Source organism: Jaculus jaculus, chromosome 1 (assembly GCF_020740685.1).
Source record: "Jaculus jaculus isolate mJacJac1 chromosome 1, mJacJac1.mat.Y.cur, whole genome shotgun sequence".
NCBI lineage: Eukaryota > Metazoa > Chordata > Mammalia > Rodentia > Dipodidae > Jaculus > Jaculus jaculus.
This window is the reverse complement of record NC_059102.1, coordinates 59,616,106-59,643,938: the sequence shown is the minus strand read 5'-3', so window position 1 is coordinate 59,643,938 and position 27,833 is coordinate 59,616,106. Positions and strand designations below refer to the sequence as shown.

The 27,833-nt window shown below is 38.9% G+C and overlaps 1 protein-coding gene across 2 annotated transcripts in view; it reads right to left on the bottom strand.

Moving 5' to 3' along the window:
* The window catches only part of Smc5 (structural maintenance of chromosomes 5), an 89,199-nt gene extending 61,859 nt beyond the window's left edge, over window positions 1-27,340 (bottom strand). For both annotated transcript variants that reach the window (XM_045153778.1, XM_045153779.1), the window contains exons 1-7: window positions 27,101-27,340; window positions 20,797-20,938; window positions 17,214-17,266; window positions 11,075-11,237; window positions 6,162-6,296; window positions 4,050-4,190; window positions 1,729-1,890 (exon numbers count right to left, since the gene is read on the bottom strand). In XM_045153778.1, coding sequence (XP_045009713.1) covers window positions 1,729-1,890; window positions 4,050-4,190; window positions 6,162-6,296; window positions 11,075-11,237; window positions 17,214-17,266; window positions 20,797-20,938; window positions 27,101-27,285 — 981 coding nt within the window. In that variant the 5' untranslated portion in view covers window positions 27,286-27,340. The remainder of the gene's footprint in view (window positions 1-1,728; window positions 1,891-4,049; window positions 4,191-6,161; window positions 6,297-11,074; window positions 11,238-17,213; window positions 17,267-20,796; window positions 20,939-27,100) is intronic.
* Window positions 27,341-27,833: the final 493 nt, after the last annotated feature.

Here is a 27,833-nt window from a genome sequence, read left to right as displayed (position 1 = left end):
ATCATCTTGCATCTCCAAGTTCCACTGACAGCTAAAAATCATGACCAGAAACAATTTAGTCATAATTTTATTTTATGAAATATCAGATTTTCTATATCATCCTACTCCAAAAGGATATGTAATGATAAATACATAAGTTCATAAAAGAAGCACAAGGTTTTTATTTTTTTCTTCCATTTTTATTAACATTTTCCATGATTATAAAAAGTATCCCATGGTAATACCCTCCCTCCCTCTCCCCACTTTCCCCTTTGAAATTCCATTCTCCATCATATCCCCTCCCCATCTCAATCAGTCTCTCTTTTTTTTTTTTAAATTTTTATTAACATTTTCCATGATTATAAAATATATCCCATGGTAATTCCCTCTCTCTTTTATTTTGATGTCATGGTCTTTTCCTCCTCTTATGATGGTCTTGTGTAGGTAGTGTCAGGCACTATGAGGTCATGGATATACAGGCCATTTTATGTCTGGAGAAGCCCAATATTTTTAAAGAATACTATTACATATTGTTTTGTAATTATAATTGCATATTATTTATTGATATGTATTTGTGTGTATGTGTGCATGCATGAGCATAACAGCACATGTGTAGAAGTCAGAGGACAACCATGGATATCTGTTCTCATTTTCCAGCTTATATGAGGCAGGGTTTTCTGTTGTCCACCATGATATTTGTCAGGTTAGCTGGCCTGTGTGCCTCCATGAGACTCTCCTGTCTGACTTCCAGCTTTTTTTTTTTAATTTAATTTAATTTTTTCTCAATTTTTTAAAAACATTTTCCATGATTATAAAAAATATCCCGTGGTAATGCCCTCCCTCCCCCCATTTTCCCCTTTGAAATTCCATTCTCCATAATATCCCCTCCTGACTTCCAGCTTTTAAGTTAGGCATGCTAACATCATAGACACTTGCTAATGTGTCCAGCATCAGGAAGGATATGGCAATTTGACCTCAGATCCTCATACTTATGTAGCAAGCACTTTATCCACTTAATCATATCCTCGGTATCCTATTTATTAAATTTTTGAGACAGGGTCTCACTCTGTAGCTTTGGTTGCCTATGAGCTAACTGTATGTAGTCCTAACTGGTCTCAACTCATGTTAATCCTACTGCCTTAGCCTTCTGAGTGTTAGGATTACAGGGGTGGGCCACCACATCCCCCAATAATCACTGTTCTTATTTCTCTTGTTCTATCTCAGAATTTCTGTAAAAATCTTCCATCCATAACAATTAAGATCTTGATGGCTCTACATTAATTCCAAAAGAACTTATGAAATAAAAACTAAACTGAACCCTAGAAAATGTTTGAAATCCATGCTGTGGTGGTTTGATTCAGGTATTTCCATAAACATATGTGTTCTAAATGGTAGGTCCCCAGAAGGTACAAAGTGGGAATTAGAGCCTCCTGGAAGTTATGGATTACTGGGGTCAGGCTTATGGGTGTTATGGTCAGCTTCCCCTTGCCAATGTTTGGCACTTTTGCTACTGTTGTCCATCTGATATTGGCCAGGAGGATGTATACCCTCTGCTCATGCCATCATTTTCCCCTGTCATCATGAAGGTTCCCCTTGAATCTGTAAATCAAAATGAAACTTTACCTCCCTTAACCTGCTCTTGGTTGGGTGTTTTCTGCCAGCAATGCAAAACTAACTGCAACACAGGCAAACTATTTTTATGTTGGTTAAAGCAAACTTCAGGTAATCCAAACCATCTAAGAAAAGTACCTTTTCTTTGATTCGAGCCTCAAAATTATGACGCAGCCTTTCAATTTCCTCAATTCGATTTGTCATGGGAATTTGCTCGTCTTTAAGTTTTTTAACCTCTTCCTTCACTCGGTCACGGATTAGTTTCACAGCTTCATACTCCTGACGAACATTTTCATATTCCTTGCAAATAATTCAAGAAACATGAGTTAATGTTTTTTTTTTAAGTTTTTTGTTTATTTATTTATTTGAGAGCTACAGACACAGAGAGAAAGAGGGAGAGAAAGAGAGAGTGAGAATGGGCGGGCGAGGGCTTCTAGCCACTGCAAACGAACTCCAGATGCGTGCTCCCCCTTGTGCATCAGGCTAACGTGGGTCCTGGGGAATCGAGCCTTGAACCGGGGTCCTTAGGCTTCACAGGCAAGCGCTTAACCACTAAGCCATCTCTCCAGCCCATGAGTTAATGTTTCAATATGCTTAAATTAACAAAGCCAATGCATAAACAAAATATAAGATTGCTCTGACATTAAAATGAGATTTTTCTTTATCAATAAAGACAGGATTTGGGATTATATAAAGCAAAAAAAAAAAAAAAAAACCAAACACCAAACCTAAAAACCAATAACTACAAAAGGTTAAAAACTAGCCAAAGGAAAAAAAAAAGAAACATATAAGATACTAGCTCATTAAAAAAGACATCTGTCAGGCTGCAGAGACATCTCAGCAGTTAAAGAGTGCTTGCTACTTAAGCATGAGGGCCTCTTGGGACAGAGACTAAGTTTGACTCCCTAGAATCCACATAAAAAGCTGGGTGTGGCCACTCAGGGTTGTAGCCCCAGAGAAGGGGCTAGGGAGGAGGGAGGACTGAGGAGGCTGATGGACAGCAGCTCCAGGTTGAGAGAGACACTCTGTCTCAAAGAAAGAAATGAATAGATAAGAGAAAGGAGAAGGAAATCCAATGTTCTCCTCTGGCTTCTGCATGAACATGCATGGGATGCACATCTCCACACACATATGCATGTAACACACACTATACCTCACCACACCACACACATACTCTACACACATAGGATGCACATTTCCACACATATGTATATATCACATATCACACTACATATTCCACGCCCACACAAAAAGAAAGCTATCTGTCATGTCACGGGAATTAAGTAAATATTTGTGGAATAAAGACAAAATAGAATACTAAAACACTGTATAAGTGCATGAGATAAAGTAAAGAAAAATAAACATTACAGTAAAAAAATTAAAGACTTAAACCAATCTTGTATTTTTTAAAAAAGGAGAAACAAAAGAATACAATAGATGAAAATAAAGTGGATAAAAGATTAATAGTAGACATAGGGAACTGCAATAAAGAGGTGAAATAGAAGAAAAGTTTAATAACAGAATTTCAAAATAGGGTCAAGTGAGGTAAGAATGCCATTAATATTTTTTCAAACTAATAACAATTATTTCCATTGTAACCTTACAAATAACATGATAAAACTACACTTTAATTTCCCACCCATTAAGTAATGCACTGAGAGAATCCACTATTGGTCTTAGGTTTAAAAAAGTATGTATTATAAACTGATATTAGGTGATAAAATATGCATTACATTCAGAACAGAATACATAGAAAATTACGAAACGAGTAGATGAATAGTTAATTATAGCTACTCTATTTGGCACATCCCATTCTTAGTGACCTGAAGATGGACAAACACACACACACACACACACACACACTCTCTCTCTCTCTCCATATATATATGTATGTGTGTGTATGTATATGTGCATATATACATATACATATACATATACATATACATATACATACACATACATACATACATACATATATATATATATATATATATATATATATATATATATAAATAAATTTTTTGGCAATACTGGGAATTGAACTCAGGACATCCAACTTACTCGGCAAACACTCCACCACTGAACAGAGTTCAGATCCCAGCACACATATGCCAGGTTGGCATAGCAGTCTGTTTGTAATCCCAGCACTTGAGAGGTAGTGGCAGGGGATAGCCAGATCAAACTGGCTAGACTAGCTGAGTTGGAGAGCTCTGGGTTCAAGTAAGAGATCCTGCCTCAGTAAATAATATAGGCAACAACTGAGGAAGATATCAGATGTCAACCTCGACTCTCCAGACAAAACATATGCATGTACATACACACATACCCACACACATGATTTTTGATCATTAACATTAAATAACTAGCACACATCTATCGAATACAGAAAGAAAACCATACCTTGTTTATAAGTACTCTGCTACTTAATCTTTTATTTTTTCCTCATACAATTGACTTACCACCCATGGTCTTTTTGCCTCAAGCATCTCAATTAAATCTAAATGCCGCTTCCGTTCATAGAACCTCTCCACATCTTGTTTGTATCTTTCATTTCTCTGAATCATTTTTTCTAAGTATTCAGTTTTCTCTTTGCATGAGGTCTAAAACAAATTTGTTGAATAATTAGTTTTAACTGAAAAAAGTTCAAATCATTTAACAATGAAATACGCTGCTAGCAAAATTTTCAGTAACGAATGCTGCAAAGTTCTTAAGAACACCAAAACCATGAGGCTGGTGATGCAGCTTGGTTGGTAGAAGCCTCACACCATATAAAATGGCATGTGTGCTGCAGGCCTGTAATGCTAGCACTTGGCAGGTAGAGGAGAGGGTCAGAAGTTTAAGACCATCTTTAGCTACACAGAGTTTGAGACAAGACAGGGCTATATCTCATCCATTTCAGGTATAGAAGCAATTCACCTAATAGAGGTCGAGTAACCCTTATTTGAAGTTCCTCTGCTAATGCACCAATATAATAAGCCAATGCACTGATGAGAGAGTTTTGGGGTGCCCACAAATTCTTGTCTTACGAGTTTAAAGAACTGACTTCCACAAACCAGAAGGTAAAGTGAACAGGTTAGATTATAGATAGAACTTACGAGAAGTAAAGAAAGCAGAAAAAGCAGAACTCATGCCCAGGGGGGCATGAGTTGGTTCCCGGGGAAGAAGCCCAGAACTTAGGAGAAGGAAGGAATGCAGAACTCTTGCCCAAGGAAGCGAAGCTGGGGGGGGGGGGCAGGCTAAGAAGCCCTGAGCAACCCTCATTTAAAATGCTCAGAGCTCAAAGATTTTGATTTTGGAATCAGATTTTGGACCGTGTATAAACGTTACTACTAGTCAACCATCTATAATCTCAAAATCCAAAACACTCCACCACCTAAAACTCTGTGAGTACCTGTATGACATTTAAAGAAATTTGAATTTGGCAGTGCTTTTGGTCTTAGATTAGCAATGCTGAAGGTGTACAGGTAAAAGAACAAAAGCTAAACTGTGACCAAGGAAAAGCAGTGCTGCCCTTAGTGATTTTCAGTACTCACCAATGAAGGATGCTAAAATGGCATAAAGTGTAAATTTAGCCTTTACAAGTTGCAAGTCAACAAATAGAAAGGAGCACTCAGAGCATAGTAAGTTGTATTTTTTTTTTTCTTTTGGCAGATAGGTATTTCAGATGAAAGTAGTAGATTGGTGTAGAAAAAAGTACAGGAGCTGGGTGTGGTGGCGCACACCTTTAATCCCAGCACTTGGGAGGCAGAATTAGGAGGATCGCCGTGAGTTCAAGGCCATCCTGAGACCCTATCGCCCGAGCTAGAGCGAGACCCTACCTCGAAAAAAGAAGAAAAAAAAAAGTACAAGAATTGAAGGCATATCTCAAATAGGATAAAATAAAAAACAACTCAAAAAGCTCAATTCATCATCCATCCTGAATTAGTGTAAAAATATTTTATAATAATAAAATACCTATCAAATAAGTACATGCGGTTAGATTTTAATGTAAAGGCATTTGTTTGGAAGATTTCTCATGAAAACAAGCAGTTCATTTCAGATCCAGGAATACAGAACTAGAATGATTAAATAAAGTACCTTTATCATCTTTACAAATAACAGGCTATGAAACACCATTTTTATTTACATATTAAAGGCGAAAGAAAAAACCCAGCATTTCAACTAATTGCATAGTTTTCTTAAAAAATTCATATAACTGAGAGAAAAATACCCGAAATGATTCAAGAGAAGTGCTCTATGAAACACCACACTGCATCCTCTGTAATACACAAAACCTTGTATCATGACAGGTGTTTAAGAGGTACTAACTGAAAACGGACTAATGTAACACCCTAAGGGGATATGAGAAGACTCTTAGTGGTCTCTTATCGATTGAATAGTTTACACTGCTAAAACAGTCTGATTTTCAAAACTTAGTGTTATCAATTCACTCTCCCTTTAGGTCACTTTCATTGATGTCAGTTATACAATCTTAGATGAAAAAGAGTCACAATTACGTATGTAATCAATGAACAGAAATACTACTTTTTGAGATAAAGGACAAGAGAAATGAGGCGTCTGTTTATAAATACCTCTAGTTGCTTTTCTTTCTCCCTGAAGTTTTTGAGCTCACAATGATACCTGTGCATCTCTGGAGGACCAATTGACTTCTCAGTAGCTTCAAGAAGTTCAATTTTGCTGAGTTTAGCAAATTCCCCAACTTTGTCCTAGAGCAAAGAAACATTGGCAATTGTCATTTGTAAGTATCTTTAAATGCATTGCATTTGTCAAGATGGGTCTCATTTCCTTGGTTTGTTTGTATATATATATGTAGTATGTATGTGTGAAGAAGCAAATGGAGGAAAGAGGACAACCTTGGCTGTTACTGATCCTCAGGAACACGACCACCTCTTTGTCCAAACTAGGCCCACCAAGGAGGTTACACTGATTAGCCAGTGAGCTCCAAGATCCTCTTACCTCCATCTCCCCAGCATTGAGATAACAGGTGTACACCATGACTCTTGACATTTTTCTGTGGTTAGTGGATTTCAAATTCAGGTCCTAATGTTTACAAGGCAAGCACTCTAACCACTGAGATATCTCCCAAGCCGTAGATGAATTTCATTTTTTTTTTTTTTATGAGAGAGAGAGGGGGGGGGTGGGGAATGAATTGGCATGCCAGGGCCTGCAGCCACTACAATCAAACTCCAGATGCATGTGTCACATTGTGTGCATCTGTGGCTGGCTTAGGTGGGACCTGGAGAGTGGAACATGGGTCCTTAGGCTTTGCAGGCAAGCACTTTAACTGCTGAGCCATTTATCCAGCCCTCTTTTTTTAGTTTTTTGAGGTAGGATTTCACTCTAGCCCAGGTTGACCTGGAATTCACTATGTAGTCTCAGGATAGCCTCAAACTCACAGTGATCCTCCTACCTCTACCTCCCAAGTGCTGTGATTAGACATACACCACCATGCCCAGCTCTCACTCTTTTTTAAAAATTCATTTTGAGAAGTGAATCTTCATGTACATCTTTCAGGTATTACTCTTCAATAATGGCATAAATTATCATTATTTGATAACCTTTAAAAATGTCTATGTCAATATTCCCATGTAGAAATGTTTATATACACATAATGAAGAGTATGAGAATAAAGGAAAAAATAAGTCTCCTGTATTAAAATTACCCTCATTTGGAATTTAAAAACATTTCAAGGGCTGGAGAGATGGCTTAGCAGTTAAGTGCTTGCGTGTGAAGCCTAAGGACCCGGTTCGAGTCAAAATTCCCCAGGACCCACAGTAGCCAGATGCACAAGGGGGTGCATGCGTCTGGAGTTCGTTTGCAGTGGCTGGAAGCCCTGGCGCACCCATTCTCTCTCTCTCCCTCTATCTGTCTTTCTCCCTGTGTCTGTCACTCTCAAATAAATAAATAAATAAATGAACAAAAAATATTTTTAAAAAAAGTTTCAAATATCTATTTCTAGGGATAATCTGACATAAAAAGATAAGTGCAAAATGTTTTAAAACTTTATGTTTGAATTTAATTTGGATTTGTTTATCCTTTATGGACTGTAGCTTAGTCACTAAATAATACCAAGACAACTTTAAAAGGTATTTGACTATGACACTTGAAAAAGATCTGAACTTTTTGCTTATTTGTTTAAATTTAAGAGCTAGAAGTAGTGGTGCCAACTTTAATCCCAGTACTGGGGAGACAGAGGTAGAAGATCACCATGAGATAGAGGACAGCCTAGAAGTTCCAGGTCAGCCTGAACTCTAGTAAAACCCTATCTCAAAGTAACCAAAAACAAAACAAAACAAAAAAATTAAAATGTGGGCTGGAGAGATGGCTTAGCGGTTAAGTGCTGGCTTGTGAAGCCTAAGGACCACGGTTTGAGACTCAATGCCCCAGGACCCACGTTAGCCAGACGCACAAGGGGCACATGAGTCTGGAGTTCATTTGCAGGGCTGGAGGCCCTGGAGCGCCCATTCTCTCTCTCTCTCTCTCTCAAATAAATAAATAAAAATAAATCAGAGGAAGAAATACGAATGGCACATAAGCACCTAAAAAAATGTTCTACGTCACTAGTCATCAGGGAAATGCAGATTAAAACTACATTGAGATTCCATCTCACTCCTGTCAGATTGGCCACCATCATGAAAACAAATGATCATAAATGTTGGCGGGGATGTGGAAAAAAAGGAACCCTTCTGCACTGCTGGTGGGAATGCAATCTGGTCCAGCCATTGTGGAAAACAGTGTGGAGGTTCCTAAAACAGCTAGAGATTGATCTACCATATGACCCAGCTATAGCACTCCTAGGCATATATCCAAAGGACTCATCTCATTTCCTTAGAAGTACATGCTCAACCATGTTTATTGCTGCTCAATTTATAATAGCTGGGAAATGGAACCAGCCTAGATGTCCCTCAACAGATGAGTGGATAATGAAGATGTGGTACATTTATACAATGGAGTTCTACTCAGCGGTAAAGAAAAATGAAGTTATGAAATTTGCAGAAAAATGGATGGACCTGGAAAGTATTATACTAAGTCAGGTAACCCAGGCCCAGAAAGCCAAGCGCCACATGTTCTCTCTCATATGGGGATCCTAGCTACAGATGACTGGGCTTCTGTGTGAGAATGAAAATACTTAGTAGCAGAGGCCAGTAAGTTGAAAAGGAGACATAAAGGGTGGAGAAAGGAAGGGAGGAGGATACTTAATAGGTTGATATTGTATATATGTAATTACAATGATTGTAATGGGGAGGTAATATGATTGAGAATGCAATTTCAAACGGGAAAGTGTGGGGGGTGGGGAGGGAGGGAATTACCATGGGATATATTTTATAATCATGGAAAATGTTAATAAAAATTAAAAAAAAAATAAATAAATAAATCAGAAAAAAATTTAAAATGTTACTAGACTTTAGAAAATACTCCTAGAGATGCAAGAGTTTTAGCAAATCAATGATTTAAAGTTTTACAAATGAAGTACTGAAGTATATTATTTCAAGATGTCTTCTGGGCTAGAGAGATGGCTCAATGGTTAAGGTACTTGCCTGCAAAGCTAAAGGACGCAGGTTTGATTCCCCAAGACCCAGGTAAGCCAGATGCACAAGGGGGTACATGCATCTAGAGTTCATTTGCAGTGGCTGGAGGCACTGGTGTGCCCCTTCTATCTCTCTCTCTCTCTACCACTTTCTCTCAAGTAACTAAATAAAAATCAAAGCTTTAGAAAATATTAAAAAAATAAAAATACAGATAACTTCTAAAACTAATTTAAACTTTTATTAATTGAAATTAATAACATCAATAAGTGATGAGATATTATTTTCTGCAAAGAAATATGTTTTGTTTTTCTTTTTTCTATACCTTCTCTAAGATAAGGTTTTGGGGAACTACAGAGATGGCTCAGTGTTTAAGACACATGCCTGCAAACCCTAACAACCTGAGTTTGATTCCCTAGTACCCAGATAAAGCCAGACACAAAAAATGGTGCATGAGCTAGGTATGGTGGTGCACGCCTTTAATCCCAGCACTCGAGATGCAGAGGTAGGAGTGCCATGAGTTTGAGGCCACCCAAGACTATGTAGTGAATTCCAGGTCAGCTGAGCGAGAGTGAGACCCTACCTCAAAAAAAAAAAAAAAAAAGGTGCATGAATATGGAATTTGTTTGCACTGGCTGAAGTTCCTCATGCACCCATTCTCTCCCTCCCCATCCCTTTCTCTCCCCTCTCTATCTCTGATCCTATTCTCTCTGCTTTGGCTTGCAAATAAAATGAAAAAAAAAATTTTTTTTTTTTAAAGATAAGACTTTGTTCTGAAGTCTAAGCTAATAGTGCATTCCAGGAGGGTCTCAATCTTCCTCGGCCTCCTAAGTGCTGGGATTACAGTGGTTTGTCATCCTCCTTGTAACAACTGTATTAAGAGTACTGTGTTCACATTGGTGAGATGGCACAGTGGTTAAAGCATTTGCCTACAATGCCTAATGACCCAGGTTCAATTCCCCAATACCCACATAAAGCCAGATGCACAAAGTGGTGCATGCATCTAGAGTTTGTTTGCAGTAGCTAGAAGCCCTGGTATACCCATTCATATTCTCTCTCTCCTTGCAAATATATATAGATAGATAGATATAGATATAGATATATAGATATTGATATAGATATATGAATGAGAGTACATGTTCAAATAGACACTAATAATTTTCTATTTTAGTTAACTGAAATCAAAAACTATATTATAAGTGATTAGATATACCTCTAAAAAATTGTTCACATTTTTTTTTTCAGAAAGAGTCTTGTTTGGTAGCCCAGACTGATGTCAAATGCACAATCCTCTTGCCTCAGTCTCCCACAGCACATGCCACTAAGCAGGCCTAGGAACAGTAAGCACTAAGAGTACTATGCTGAATGTAAATATTAATAATTTTATATTTGTTAAAATTAATATTACAGCCAGGCATAGTGGTATACAACTTTAACCCCAGCACTCAGGAGGCAGAGGTAGGAGGATCACTATGAGTTTGAGGCCAGCCTGAGATTAAATAGTAAATTCCAGGTCAGCCTGGGCTAGAGCGAGACCCTACCCCAAAAAGCCAAAATTAATATTACAATAACACTATATATGACGGAATTCTTCTTTTACAAAATACTTTAAGTAATAAGAGTACTGTGTTCACATAAACAGTAGCTGTTCTAATAGCCCTTGAAAAGTATTTATGCTAGTGTATGAAATACAGACAAAACACTACATCAAAACATTAGATATTAAGGGCGCTATGTTCAATTAAATAGTAGCTGTTCTAATAGCCCTTGGACAGTAATGGCATTATCATATGGAATACAGAAGAAACACCATATACAAACATTAAGTATTAACAGTGTTGTATTCAAATAAACAGTAGCCATTATAAGATCCCTTGAAAAGTATTGGCATTATCATATGGTGTACAGAAGTAACAGTACACACAAACATTTCCCATCTTTCCTGTTGCTTTGCATACCTGAGGTAGAAACTGGCAAAGATTACCAACTTGAATGTTTAAGGCTGCAACTTGTTCTTCTACTATTTTCTGGGTTGCAGGTTTTTTGTTGATGAACCAAAAGGACTGGTTTTTTGTCACATCAATCTCACGGGTGATTACAAGATTGCCAGATGCCCTGAACCTAATTAAAAAAAAAAAATACGTAAAAAGCTTTTATATTCTAAACATATATGCTGATTTAGAAATAAAATTTCTATCATTTTTCTCACACCAAAGATGTTACCTTTGCTCCCTACCAAGAAGGGAACTGTTATATTTTATTAGTGATGATACCACGACTGACCACACCAAACTATTTAATCAAAATTCAAATACTACCTAAATTGTTAAAATTAAAACAAACAGCAATATTAATTCCCAAGTATATGAGAAAACTTGCATAACTAGAGTTATTTATCTTTCACTCTTTGTTATTCTTCAGTCAGATGTATTACTGTCTACCATTAAAAATGGGTTGGTACACTACAGCATGTTAATATTAAGACCTACTTGAACATGTATGCATGAACTGTCATATAAGAACTTCCCAAAGTCAAAACCAGTCTGCACAGACAGCTACAGGATGGATCTCTTGCCATGTACTCCATTCTGAATACTGAGAAAATTATTTTATATAGCTACAAAAAAACATTTAGCAACACGGAATGTGAGAGCAGGGTGTTTACTCACTTTCTGCCTTTAGAAGTATTACTGTTCCACATCACCTTCCTATTCTTCACTAGGAATCAGTAGCAGATGGTAAAAAGATAAATTATTGGCATTTAATGGCTAAATGATATTGTAATCAAAATATTAAAATATTCCAGGCCTTTGAAAAATAATTTGTGGGGTTTTGTTTTTGGGGGGAGTTATGAGGTAAGGTCTCACTCCAGCTCTGGCTGACCTGGAATTCACTATGTAGTCTCAGGGTGGCCTCGAACTCACGGTGATCCTCCTACCTCTGCCTCCTGAGTGCTGGGATTAAAGGTGTGCGCTATCACACCTGGCTAAAAATAACTTTCAAGGGCTGGAGAGGTGGCTTAGCAGTTAAGATGTCTGCTTGCAAAGCCAAAGGATCCCGGTTTGATTCTCCAGATCCCAGGTAAGCCAGATGCAGAAGGAGGTACAAATATCTGGAGTTCTTTTGCAGTGGATGGAAGCCTTGGCGTACCCATTCTCACTCTCTCTCAAATAAATCAATACGTAAAATATTTTAAAAAATTAATTTTCATTTTTAGCAAAATGACTAATGAAATCCTTTTTTTTTTTTTTTCTTTTTTGGCTTTTCGAGGTAGAGTCTCACTCGACCTCAGGCTGACCTGGAATTCACTACATAGTCTCAGGGTGGCCTTGAACTCACGGAAATCCTCCTACCTCTGCCTCCTGAGTGCTGGGATTAAAGGCGTGTGTGCCACCACATCCAGTCACGAAATACTTTTTTACTAAACTTTCTGCTATAAAAACAACAAAAATAATGTATCTTCATAAATGTGTTTACAAGTCATCATAAAAGTAGAGTTGAGGTCACAATACCACTGTAGGTGGGAACTCAGAGAGGAGAAAATAAAACTCACTTCAATTTGAGAACATCTGCCCAACCATGGAATCCCAAGGACATATTTTCAAGATCGCCAGGCTGAAGAATTACAGAAAAGTACAGTAGCTGCCATATACCAAACATTTACCTTTTCAGTAAACAAAAGCAGCTGGGCCTTGGTGATTGAGAATATAAGTCAAGATTGCCTAAGACAGACCTTCAGCCACCCATACTGTTCTACTCACTGCATAATGGTGCCAAAGCCAACCCAGGAGGCGCTTTCAGGGATGACTCCCCCCCCACCCCCCCCCACCCCGCTTTTCAAGATAGGGTCTCACTCTAGACCTGGCTGATGTGGAATTCACTATGTAGTCTCAGGGTAGCCTTGAACTCACAGTGATTCTCCTACCTCTGTGTCCCAAGTGCTGGGATTAAAGACGTGCACCACCATGCCTGGCAGAAATTACTTTTCTTAATTGACATAGAGTACACAAATCATATAATCACCATGTTACTCTACTTTTTATAGCAATAATTTTGTCATGGCAAAATACATGTAACATAAAATCTAACATTTTAGTTATTTTCAGATGATAAACAGTTCAGCAACAGGCTTCATATATTTACAAGGCTGTAAAACCATGACTATTATGTAATTCTGTTTTCATCATTCCTGTGCCCCCCCAACCAAAAAAAAAAAAAAAACCAACCCTTTATCTGCTAAGCACTAACTCCACTGTCTCTTCTCCCCACATATTCCACAACTCATGAATCTCTTCTCTAGGAACTGTGCTATATTCAGGCTGTACACTGAAGAATCATTTGCCATGTGACCTTTTGCATCTAGCTTCTTTCAGTTTTAAGGTTCAGCCATACTATCACATGTTCTAGTGCTTTGTTTCTTTTCTGGTTAGATGTCACTGCATGGACAGATCACATTTTGTTTAGTCATCATCTGTTGATTTGGGTTATTTATTCTAAAGGTGGCCTCACAGCAATCCTCCTCCCTCAGCCACCCAAGTGCTGGGATTAAAACTGTGAGCCACCATACCCAGCTGATTTGGGTTAGTATTTTTCAGTATAAAGATTAAGGAAAGAGAATTTTGTACAAATGATACAATGCTGTATAGTTATTTGTAAAATAGAATAACTGAATGAATATTATATCCTAAATTCTGATATAACCAAATAGGATATACTGATTATACTCACATGCACAACAGAGGACAGTATGTATATACTTCCTTATACTCTCATATTACTGGATTTTATTTTTCAAGTTTTTTGAAAGAAAAAACAACTTTGTGTCATGTTGATTTTTTTTGGAGGCATGTTGATATTCTTGGTAACTTTTATAATTACGGACCACTTATTTTCATTTTATATTAAGTACCTTTGCTCATTTTTCTATTAAGTTGGTTATATTTTTTACTGGTTTGCATCAGACTAAATTTAGTGCCTTATGACCTATATTATTTCTGGTGCTAAGAATGTTTTCTATTCATCACCCATTTTTTAATTTAAATTTTTTTTAATTTGAGAGAGACAAAGAGAATGACTTTAGGCATGCCAGGGCCTCCAGTCACTGCAAATGAACTCTAGATGCATGTACAACTTCGTGTATCTGGCTTTACACAGGTACTGGGGTACTGAACCTGGACCATCAGGCTTTGCAAGCGAGTGCCTTAACCACTGAGCCATCTCTCCAGTCCTCTATAACTCATTTTTACTTAAGGTTTCATCATTTTTATTGGAGTTTTAATCTAAATTTTCTATTTTACTGCTTTTTTTTTTTTTTTACAATATAGGGTATTGTAGCCCAGGCTGGCCTTCACTTTTTTTTTTTTTTTTTTTTTGGTTTTTCGAGGTAGGGTCTCACTGTGGTCCAGGCTGACCTGGAATAAACTCTGTAGTCTCAGGGTGGCCTTGAACTCACGGGGATCCTCCTACCTCTGCCTCCCGAGTGCTGGGATTAAAGGCGTGCACCACCACACCCGGCTTTGGCCTTCACTTTTTAATCTGATCCTCTTGTCTCAATTTCCTGAGTACTGGGAGCTATAGGCGTGTGCCACCCTCTCTTTTCTGTCTTACTCCCACCTAATCCCACAGGGTCTCACTCCAGGCCAGGCTAATCTGGAACTCACTCTGCAGTCCCAGGGTGGCCTTGAACTCACAGTGATCCTCCTACTTCAGCCTCCTAGAGTGCTGAAACTAAAGCATGTGGTACCGTGACCAGCTTCTCATCTTACCTCTTTTTAAAAACATATTTTGAGCCAGGCATGGTGATGCACGCCTTTAATCCCAGCACTCATGAGAAAAAGGTAGGATGATTGCCATGAGTTTGAGGCCATCCTAAGACTACAAAGTGAGTTCCAGGTCAGCCTGGGCTAATGTGAAACCCTACCTTGAAAAACCAAAAAAAAAGAAAAACAAATACACACTACACACAACACACACACACACATTGGGCTGGAAAGATGGTGGTACAGTCAGGTTCGGATTGCAGAATGAGTTCCAGGGTCAGGCTACAGAATGAGATGAAAGAAAGGAGAGGCAGACAGAAAGAAAGAAACCAAAAACAAATAAATAGCTACCAAGAATGATCATTAGAGTAGGGATGGTGGTATGTCTATAATGCCTATAATCCCAGCACACAGGAGGATGAGTCAGGAGCATCATGAGTTTAAGGTTAGCCTAGACTACATAATGAAACCTTGGCTCAAAAAAAACCAAACAACAACAACAAAAAAACCAGTAAGCAAAGATTGAAATTACTTGGCTCAAAGGAGAACAGATAGAATGAGTTATCAGAATCATAAAGAAAAGAATAGGGGCTGGAGAGATGGCTTAGCTACTAAGGTGCTTGCTCGTGAAGCCTAAGGACCCAGGTTTGCTTCCTCAGTATCCATATGTCAGATGCACAAGTGGAACATATGTCTGGAGTTTGTTTGCAGTGGCTGGAGGCCCTGGTGTGCCTATTCTCTCTTTCTCACATAAAATATATATGGTATAATATATATATAATACATATATTGTACATATAAATATATATATATTATATAGAAAATTGCCGGGCGTGGTGGCGCATGCCTTTAATCCCAGCACTCGGGAGGCAGAGGTAGGAGGATCACCGTGAGTTCGAGGCCACCCTGAGACTACATAGTGAATTCCAGGTCAGCCTGGGCTAGAGTGAGACCCTACCTCGAAAAACCAAAAAAAAAAAAAAAAAAAAACAGAAAGAAAAGAAATATATAAATATATATTATATAGAAATATATATTTCTATATAATATATATTTTATTGATCATATATATTGATATAAATATATATGTTATATGTGTGTGTGTGTGTGTGTGTATATATATATATATATATATATATATATATATATTTATTTTTTATTTTTTTTTTTTTTTTAAGAGGGGAAAGAAAACTGGCGGACCTGGAATTCACTGTGTAGTCTCAGGGTGGTCTTGAATTCACAGCGATCCCAACTCTGCTTCCTGAGTGCTGAGATTAAAGGTATGTGCCACCATGAGAGGGAGAGAGAATGGGCATGCCAGGGCCTCTAGCCCCTACAATAAAATCCAAACACATGCACCACCCTATGCACATATGTGAGCTAATGCGTTTGTGTCACCTTGTGCGTCTGGCTTATGTGGGACATGGAGAAGTGCACATGGGTCCTTAGGCTTTGCAAGCAAAGGCCTTAACAGTTAAGCCATCTCTCCAGCCCAACTTCTTTTTTTTTTTTTTTTTTTTTTTTTTTTTACAAATCTTCATAGTTTTATCAATCACAACACTGTTCAAACATTCTCATAGTCCAAGGTCTTTTAACAAAACTGTAATACCAAAAACAAAGAAACAAACAGTAATCCCCCAAATGACAGAGTACACATTCAGACTGCAAAAAGTGGCATTGGGCATAGCAGAGAAAGATGAGAAATACGAAATTTAAAACAAACAGGGCAAACATCAATTTCTGTAACTTCATGTATGACAACTCTAACCAGTGACAAGTCTCAAAGTCCAATAATTCTCTCCAGTGATGAGTCTCTGGAGTTCCTCCACCCGTCCAGGTGGGATCCACACAGCCTGGGGAACAATGCATCCGAAGCTGGCAGCTCTCTGTGGTGACTGACCCACATTCCTGGCATTTCACTATCTAGCCCAACTTCTTAATGAATATTTATCATCATTATATTTATGCATTTTCCCTCAAACTTATAATTTCCTTGACAATGTTTCCAAAATAAAATTCTTAAGCTTAAGTTTTCAAAACTGCATTAATTTTTTTTTTTGGGGGGGGTGCAGGGTTTCACTCTAGCCTAAGCTGACCTGAAACTCACTCTGGCCTTGAACTCAAAGTTATCCTCCTACCTCTGCCTCCCAAGTGCTGGAATTAAAGGAGTGTGCCACCAAGCCTAGCAAATTTTTTTTTTTACTTGCTTAAATATTCTTTATACATAATTTCCTGTATTGGCTATAATATTATTCTTTTCTAAAGCTATCAGGAAAGCACAAATATAAGCTCAAAAAATTATAAAGAAAAAGGCTGCTTTAGCACTTTTAATACTTACAATTCAATTTCAACCATGCCTCTGGAACATCCTCTCTTCACAAAAAAACCAACCTAAGGCATAAAAAAAAAAGTGAGCTGCTAGATAACAATATTCCCAGGCTAACAATCAGAGACCTACCAGTCATTATTGTTTGCCAAATCACAAGTTGTTATTATTATTATTGCCAGTAATTCGATCACTTTCTAAAATAAGTCTGGGTCCCTCTCTTTTTGTGCCCGAAAGCAAACACTATGGATCACCTCTGCACCAAGCAGTATGACTCTTACAAAGCTGGTGGCAAAGCAGAGCGTGGTAGAAAGAGATGTGAATGTGGGTCTAGAGCCTGTGCACTAAATACTCAGAAACTAAAGAGAAGACTGGTAGAAGATATGTCCTGTAATACAACCACAAAGCACTATGTCATACCTTCTACTGCCATTGAAGACTTCTATAGAACTATAGATTCAACATCAACAAGTAAAAATATTTACCTGGCTACTAATTAGAACTGTCATTAAGTATCTTTTAAAAAGGAATCATATCATTATAATTTATATAGTAAAATAGACAGAGTTAGTTTCTAAGACATGAGCTTAAACAAGAAACAGAATCTTGGCCTAAAAACATGAGACTGGGACTAAGTTTGAGCTATATAATTAAGTAATAAATACAAAAAGTCATAGAGATGTTACTGGGTGTTGTGGTACATGCTTGTAATCCCAGCATTTAGATGGTGGAGCCAGGGTGATCAGGAATTCAAGGTCATTCTCAACTATATAATATGCATTAAGCTAGCCTAGGCAAATAAGAAACTCAAAAAACTTATACCTTTTATTTTTTCCTGTTTTTATTTTTTATTTATTTTATTTATTTTCTCAATTTTTATTAACATTTTCCATGATTATAAAAATATCCCATGGTAATACCCTTCCTCCCCCCAAAAAACTTTTCCCTTTAAATTCCATTCTCCATCATATCCCCTCCCTATCTCAATCACTCTCTTTTATTTTTATTTTTTATTTTTTTTAAATTTTTATTAGCATTTTCCATGATTATAAAAAAATATCCCATGGTAATTCCCTCCCTCTCCCGCAACACTTTCCCCTTTGAAATTCCATTCTCCATCATATTACCTCCCCATCTCAATCACTGTACTTACATATATATAATATCAACCTATTAAGTACCCTCCTCCCTTTCTCTTCCCTTTAACTTACACCTTTTAAATAATCACCTCTTTAATAATGGTAACGACATAATGATCATTAACCACAACAGCTAGCATTACTAAGACTACCCCATATGTGACAACATGTACTTTTCCAAAATATTTTCTTAGTACTGATCAGCTACCTTGAAGTGTATTTTATCTGCTCTTGTAACGTACAGTATTGTCCCTAATGTCGACTGTACAGGTTCAAATATCAACTGTCATATACAAGTTGTCTGAGACCCTCACAAGGTGACTTTGTTTCCTCATAGATTAGGATAACAATAACATCTTTGCAGAAGTTAATTGTTGTATTAGCTTGCAACAATTAAAATAAGTGCTTATCATTGAGAAAGAAAAATTAGAAGGCAGTTTTTATTAAAAAGTACTCATTTAGATGATTTAGCATGTGCTTGTGTTAAATTTTTATATTAGCATTTAAGCAGAAATATACTTGTAAAATTCTTGCTGAGAACTTGGGTAACCCTTAGAAATACTGATACTGTGGAGTCATGAAGGGCTGTGATCTATGTTTAAGAACTATCATACTCCCTGGCCTCCACTGAAGTCCTACCACTCCAGAAGATGTGATTTCTTTGTAACAAGAGGATAAAACTGCTAGAACACAATCCATCCCAGTTGCACAGCACTTGGAATATAATCAACAGAGCACTACAGAGCTTGAATTCATACTCTAATGAAGTAGCACATGTCAATGCTTTTAATAATCTGAGCTGGTCTGTGGGCGGTCACTACTCCTACCCCTTATCTTTGAAAAGAAGAATAACCCAAGGTCAGAGAGTAATTATTAATATAGAAAAGTATTTGCTCTACCTCATTAATGCCTCTGATATAGATTTTAAAAATAAAAGCACTTTGACCAGGTTTATTTATAATTTTAGTAGGTATATGCTTCAATTTTTTAACATTACATTAGATTTTAAGTCCAGCTGAAAATCTGGTAATTTCACTTGAATAATATTACATTTCTCAGTAGTACATTTCAAGCCTTGCAAGATTTTCTACAACAGGCAAGAATTTCACATAAAGGCTTTAACAATTTTTTTTGTAATAAGCATTATATACCTAATAGTATATGCAAACTTCATGTACTGTTCAAAAACTAAAACTATTCATCTACTACCAACGTAAGAAACTAAACATTATCAATGGATCTGATATTCCACGCACAACTTACCCTAACTGCACCCTTCCCTCCCTTCACCAAAGGCAAGCTCTAACCTGACTTGCAGACATCTTTTGCTTTGGTTTTACTACTTTTATCTATTTCCCTAAACATTAAACACTACTATTCTATTACAATCATAGTACATGACCCTTCCTAACAGTGTAGCTTTGCTTAACGTTCTATTTTTGAGGGTTAGCCAATGAAATGTAGTATATTTCACTGTCATATACTATTTATTTGATTGTATTAGCCATTTAAAAATAGTTTTTTGTTTTGTTTTTGAGGTGGTGGTGTGTTTGTGTCTGGATGTTTCACTTAGTGTTACTTTAAGAGCATACTAGCTGGGGCTAGGATTATATGCCCACAGGCCTGGTATACAAGGGTGCATGCACAGTTTTACTACACAATGGCCCATTTCACAAAAAGATTGTTTCGTTCTTATGACTCTACATCTTTGCTATCACATACCAGAACTTTGGGGACTCTGCCAGGGATACTATGTTAAGAGTGAACTTGCTTTCATTTCATTTCTGTGATAATTACTGAAGTTGAGCATCTTTTCATCTACTGCCTGTCTGGGCTGCCTTTTCTAAGATGTCTGAGCATAACATTTGTCCATTTCATTTTTCCTCTGAGCTGTTACTGTTTTGCTTGTTATAACAGTCTTGAAAACTGTTTACTGCTAGATGCATTATACATACATACATACATACACACAGATACAAAGACATTTTATCTATTATCAGTTATTTTCTATTATCAATCAATTACCTTCTTTTTGTGTTTTGTTTTGTTTTGAGGTAGGGTCTCACTCTAGTCCAGTATGACCTGGAACTCACTCTAGTACCAGGCTGGCCTCAACTCATAGTGATTCTCCTACTTCACTCCCACCCCCCAAATGCTGGGATTAAAGACGTGTGCCACCATGCCTGGCTCCATCAGTTACCTTCAAAACACTGATTTTTGTCCAATTACATTTAGATCTTAAACTAACCTGGAAATTCTTTTCAAATGTCAACAGAACAGGACTTGATTTCTTCTTTTTTTCCTCTACAGATAATGAATTTACAACAACTATCTTTCTGTTTATAAGGACCACTTAATTTTTTATACTAAAACACTACAAATTTGCTATATCCAAAGAACTAAGATACAGAAACTGATGTTTCTACAAGCAAACGGCTATGATGATTTTAACTCACCTTATCTGCCCGTCCCATGAAAGCAGGTTTGCCTGCTAGTCCAAGGCAAATGGCACATACAATGCTTGACTTTCCTGTTCCATTAGCGCCAATAATCATATTCAGGTGGGGTCCCGGAGACACCTCACATATATCATATGTTCTGAATTATAAAAATGCATAATTATTATAAACAGAGGTAAGACACAAATAACTTTCTTTAAAAACCAGCTAACCCTATGAATGTATGTTATAGATTTTTGGACGGTAAGGTGCTGAAGACTAAACCCATGAGGACATCCTACATGGTAAGCAAGTGCTTTACTACCAAGATATAACATAGCCCTACAGGTTTTTAATAAACAACATAAGTGTAGGAAATCTACCAATGGCAAAAATGAACCAATGATAAAGCATTTCTAAAGTAAGAACATCAGGGCTTGACATGGTGGTGCAAACCTAACATCCCACCACCCATGAGGGAGAGAGAAGGGTACACCACAGAACTGAGACCAGGCTTGGCTTGAACTTAAAATAATTTTCCTGCCTGGAGAGCATTCTTCTTAATGTTCATACCCATATATTAATGCTACTCTCATGTTTGGTTACAGAAGTTTCTCTTTTCAGATGGCAGTGACCTCTGGGATGAATCAAAAGGCACCATAGTCTGAGAAGAAATGACAGGAGTGCTCAACACTGAAACATCTCTATCACACCTTCCAAGGCTCAGGGTCCATTGAAGAAGAGGTGGTGGGAAGAATGTAAGAGCCAAAGGAAGGATAGGAGTCCTTACAATGCACTCTTTCAGACACAAAATGGCCTGGATAGCCATAACCTCACTGTGCTTGGCACTACCTACACAAGAGTATAAAATAGAAGGAAAAGATGACATTAAAATAAAAGAGACTGATTGAGAAGGGGAAGGGATAGGATGGAGAGTAGACCTGTGAAGGGAAAACGGTGGCAGGGGGATTATCATGGTTTATTGTCTTTAACTATGGAAGTTGTCAAGAATAAAAAAATTAAAAACAATTCTGCTGCTTCTACCTCTGAAATGCAGGGATTAAAGACATGTACCACCACTTCTGGCTTCAATTTATAAACACTTTTAAGTAGTTATAACCCAAGGGTAAGCATAACAAAGTTATTGCACAAATAAAATAATTTTTAAACAAACTTTAGGGCTGGAGAGATTGCTTAGTAGTTAACGCCTTTGCCTGCAAAGCCAATGGACCTAGGTTGATTCTGCAGGACCCACATAAGCTGGATGGACAATGTGGCACATACGTCTGGAGTTCATTTGCAGTGACTAGAGGCCCTGTTGTGCCCATTTTCTCTCTCTCTGTCTTAAATAAATAAATTTTTAAAAAATTTTAAATATATTTTAAAAAATCAAATTTTATACAAGAAGCATTATGGGTTGCTTCCAAATGTTTTACATTTCTATTTTTCTCCACTTAAAACACTTAGTGGCTACTTCTCATTTAATATTTGAAACAATCCAACCAAATTATTCTTATTCAAATAAAAAACAGAAGATATATGTTGGCCCAATGATTTAGTTCTATCATTAATTTTTTTAAAAAATAACATTAATTTCCTTTAATAGGCTGCAAGAAGATCCGAAGGCTCTACTGTTAGGCAATTTTAAACAGTCTTTATTCCTCTGGGAGAAAGCAAGAATACATTACCACCAAGTACATTTTTAATACCTCCTCACACCATACTACCTAGTGCTCTACCTACATCCACAATTAGCATCTAATCCTTATAATTTGCTGGGGACTGCTTTGGTAGTATGTGAGACAAACTGTGACTCCGACATTTCTCTAATTTGTCTTTCAATATCCTGAATTGGGACCCATAAGTAATACCCCTTCTCTACAACCCTTAAGCTAGGTCTCAGGTACACCTGCCAACTAATTCCCCAAGGATACATGCTCAGAGTGTCTTTAACCTAAGGATATAAATAATGCAACCAAGCACATTTCAACTTTAATACTTAATGGCAAGTGTCAAAGAAGAATGCTGATACGTACGCCAACCTGGTATCACTTGTTAGAGAAGCTAGAGAGGGGGAAAAGGACCCTTTGGTATTGAACACTAGCTTCATCTTTTTCTATTTCCTTTTCTGTTTTCTGCTCGGATATTTTTTTCTATTTGTCTATATTAAATATTCTTGTTCTAAAGTATTTTTTTAATTATTTATTTATTTATTTGAGAGCGACAGACACAGAGAGAAAGACAGATAGAGGGAGAGAGAGAGAATGGGCGCGCCAGGGCTTCCAGCCTCTGCAAACGAACTCCAGACGCGTGCGCCCCCTTGTGCATCTGGCTAAAGTGGGACCTGGGGAACCGAGCCTCGAACCAGGGTCCTTAGGCTTCACAGGCAAGCGCTTAACCGCTAAGCCATCTCTCCAGCCCCTAAAGTATTTTTTTTTTAATTATTTATTTATTTATTTGAGAGTGACAGACACAGAGAGAAAGACAGATAGAGGGAGAGAGAGAGAATGGGCGCGCCAGGGCTTCCAGCCTCTGCAAACGAACTCCAGACGTGTGCACCCCCTTGTGCATCTGGCTAACGTGGGACCTGGGGAACCGAGCCTCGAACTGGGGTCCTTAGGCTTCACAGGCAAGCGCTTAACCGCTAAGCCATCTCTCCAGCCCTAAAGTATTTTTTTGATTTATCGAAGTAGTTGTCTCACCCTAGCCCAGCTGACCTGGAATTCACTATGTAGTCTCAGGGTGGCCTCGAACTCATGGCGATCCTCCTACCTCGACCTCCCAAGTGTTGGGATTAAAGGCGTGTGTCACCATGCCCAGCTTAAAAATATTTTTTAAATATATATTTTTTTAATGTATTAGAAGGAGACACAGAGAGAATGGGAACTCCAAGGACTTCAGCCACTGCCAAATCAACACCAGATGCAATGCACCACCTTGTGCATCTGGCTTACAGGGTCCTGGGGAATTGAACCTGGGTCCTTAGGTTTCAGAGGCAAGAGTCTTAACCGCTAAGCCATTTCCCCAGCCCCAAAATAAACATTCCTAAATAACTTATGCTTCCTTCTGCTTAGAAGTATCTGCCTCCACTCCAAAATACAATGTACTTGGTTCACTCATAGCTACTCCTCTGTACCTGTTCCAAACGATTTGAGTTCTCTAAGCCTACCCCTCCTGCTTGCTTGCTCCTTTCTGTCTGCCTCACTCTGAAACTCAAAAGTCCTCTCAGCACTTTTCTTTTGCACTGCTTTATCAAAGGGCCAAAGATTTCCTAGCAGATAAATGTAGGGGGCTCTTTTCCATCTTATTATCTCAGTTCAATATAGAAATATTTTATTGTTAATTTTCATACATGTGCATTAAGGTATTTTGATCACAATTTCCTTCTAGTACCTTCTTTTGCCTCCCCCCCCCCCCCCCCCGCCTATCCTCCTTCCAAAGAATCTTTATTTTAATGTCTTTATTTCTGCCCTCCTTTGTCATCCATGACAAAATGATGGGCCCATATTGTGCAGGTCTTGAGCAGATGACAACAGCCACTGTGAAGTCATGATGGCAATAGCCACTTCATGTCTGGAAGACAGCATTCCAAAGAACTCCTCCCCATCTCTGACTTTCACATTCTTTGTCCCCTTTCCACCATGTTCCCTGAGTCTTAGAAGGTGTGACACATGTCTCATTTAGCAATGAGTACCCGATAGTCACTTATTCTCAGTGCTTTCATGAGTTTTGAGTTTCCCCAATAATCACCACCAAACAGAAGACATCTTAAACATTTTCTTTCCTTAGCTGTCCAAGTGTCCCATGGTTCTCACCTTATCTCCCTAAACCATTCCTTATCTATGAGCCTCTCTTCTCTCTTACATGTAGATCTCTTGTAAATGACTATTTACTTTTTGTACATGTGTATAATATATGTGATGTAAGCACAATGTATGTAAAGGTCTGCACCCCATGCATGTGGGGGCAGAGGAGAATAGCCATCCTCTATTGTTCATTTGCTTGTTTCCTTGAGACAGTCTCTTACTGAATCAAAACGGTTGATCACTGAGCCCCAGCCATTCCCTGGTCTTGGTTTCCCACAGGACTAGAATTACAGATATGTCTGTGGTCACACCCAGATGTCCAAGTGGTACTGGAGAATCAAACTGAGGCCCTCATGTTTGCACAGCAAAGTGTTCTCTCCTTATGAAACATCTCCCCAGCCCCACATGTATGACTTCTAGTCCGCCAATTGATATTTCCTTTTGGGAAATCTCAGTCATTTCTGTAATTTCAATAATCACATGCATGATTCCTAAATCTCTGACTTAATTATATTTTCCTGAGCTCCAGGACTTTATCATAGAACTTTCAGTTAGCTATCCCATAGGAAAGTTCAAGACACAGGCTCTATTTGTTCTTTGCAAACTGCCCCCTCTTCTGTTTCAGCCAAGGCAGAAAAGAAAGAAGACTGCCCCTCCCTCTTTTGGTTCACAATTTATCTGTAGCTAAATCCTGCAATCTTTCATTTTGGTGCTTACTGTGCTCAACCTCTTATTTATTACTGACTTTTTAAAATCGATAATTTCCATGATTGTAAATGATATCCCATGGATTTTTAAAGCGACTTTATTATTTTCTTATTTAAGGGGAGGGAATAGAGAGGGAATGGATGTGCCAGGGCCTCTAGCCACTGCAAACAAACTTCAACACATACACCACCTTGTGCATCTGGCTCATGTGGGCACTGGGGAATTGAACCTCAGTCCTTAGGCTTCATAGCCAAGCACCTTAATTGCTAGGACATCTCTCTAGTCCTTCTTTGTACTTTTAAAAGATATTTTTTTATTTATTTTCAAGCAGAGAGAGGGAGGGAATGAATGCATGGGTGTGCCAGGACTTCTAGCCACCTCAAACCAACTTTGTGCATCTGGCCCCATGTAGGTTCTGGGGAACTGAACCCGGATCATTACTGTCTCCTTATTTTAAGTCTTCTTGCCTCTAATCTGGTACCATGCCTAAATCATCTTCCACACCTCCTTCAAGTTAACCTAAATCACTTCATCTTCACTTAAGATATTCTGACTGTCAACAGGATAAGCTGTAATTTCTTAGTACAATAATTATCGAGGCAATGGTTTCCAAACTCTGTCCACAGCCACTCACATCTGATGTTCAAGTCACAATGAAATACCAACACTAGCTAAACAGCCAGTTCCTCTGTGCCATACTCTTCTCTCATAGACTGTCATATATTTTCTTTGCAAAGCCCATGCTCATAGTGTAGATGAAATTAGCCACTTCATCCTTTTGCCCCCAGGAAACTCTGGGAGGCAAATTATTATGGTATATACTTCCCTTGACTCCCTTCACCTTTCCGCATCTAGGGTCTAAATAGTAATTCAGGTATCTGGGCATATATAAACCTAGACGACAGTCAGCTTTCTGAGCTTATCTCATCAATGGAGATACAGTTATGAAGAAAGAGGACAATGTGTAATAAAACATCTAGTTCCATCCCTGGAATATGATAGATTCTTGGAAAAAAATGGTAGTATTATAACAATTCTGGAGCTTATTCAATTTTTAAAATATCTTGAAAAAAATGAACTGCAAGGCACTAAAAAGATAATGATATTTTAGTTATAACATATTTAGATTCTACAGTGAAAACTAGCCCGAAAGAGAACAGGAGCCAGAAAAGTAGGCAGGATTTGAAAGGTCAAAAAACTGCAAGGAGGAGCTGAAGGGATGGTCCAGTGGTTAAGGCGCTTGCCTGCAAAGCCTAAAGACCCAGGTTCGATTCCCCAGTTAAGCCAGCTGCAGTGGCGCATGCATCTGGAGTTCGTTTGCAGCGGCTGGAGGCCCTGGCATACCCAACTCTGTCTTCTCTCTCTCTCTGTTTGCAAATCAATAAAAATATTTTTTTAAAAAACTGCAAGGAGGTCCAACAACTGACAGTAAGGTTTATTTTCGGTACACTAACCCTTATCAACAACCATCACTGTCTTATCTGTCCACTCGGACAATGCCTACAACTTTCAAGGCCTGCCACTCCACCACGGCCACGGGGATTGAACTGCTGTCTCTGGCATTGCCGGGACACTTCAGTGAGGTGCACGAGCATGTCCCCTCCAGACTGACGGACTCCCAGCGGGTAGAGACCTTCTCCCCTAGGCCCACTGACTCCCGGTGACGACTCCGAAGGAAAAAATAAACGGAACGTCGGTGGGATGAACACAACGAGCAAGCCGCACACGCCAGCGTCCAGGCGAGCCCGCAGGCACGGCCGCAGCCCCCCGCCCGCGGGTCCGGCCGAGCGCGGCCTCCGGCCACTCACAGGAAGTTCTCCATGGCGATGCGGACGATAGAGCCCTCCACGAAAGGCGCCGCCGAGTGCGGCAGCGACGGTTGCGGGTTCCAGTTCATCCTCTTGTTGGGGACCTCTGAGGAAGAGTCTCTCGGGAGAGGCCTTTTAGAGGCCAAGGAGCTCGGGGTCTGCGCCTTCCGGCTGGAAGTCGCCATCCTGGCTTCCTCTGCGTCCCGGGGGCCCGCTTCCGTTCCCAGCGACAGGACAGCCCGGCAGCCCCCGCGCCGCGCTCCCGCGCTAACTGGCCGGCGCCTGGCCCCGCCCCCCAGCGCCCTACTGCGCCTGAGCGGCCCCGCCCCTTCGCCTCGAGGCCCCGCCCCCCCGCTCCGCGCCCAGGACCCGGCTGCCCCAAGAAGGGCGGGAAAGCTGCGGCCGCCCTCGGGCTTGGAAGCCTGATGTAGACGTGGGCGATACTACCGCTTCCGCTGTACATCTCGGCCTTTTCTTTTCTTTTCTTTTGTTTTTTTAGACTGTAAATCTGTTTTTTTTTGTTGCTGTTGATGTTTGTTTTTCGAGGTAGGATCTCACTCTAGCTCAGGCTGACCTGGAATTCACCAAGGAGTCTCAGGATGGCCTCGAACTCATGGCTATCTTCCTACCTCTGCCTCCTGAGTGCTGGGATTAAAGGAGTGGGCCACCACGCCCCGCAGACCTGTTTTTCTTTCTGCAATTTTTTTTTTTTTTTTTTGAGGCAAGACCAACA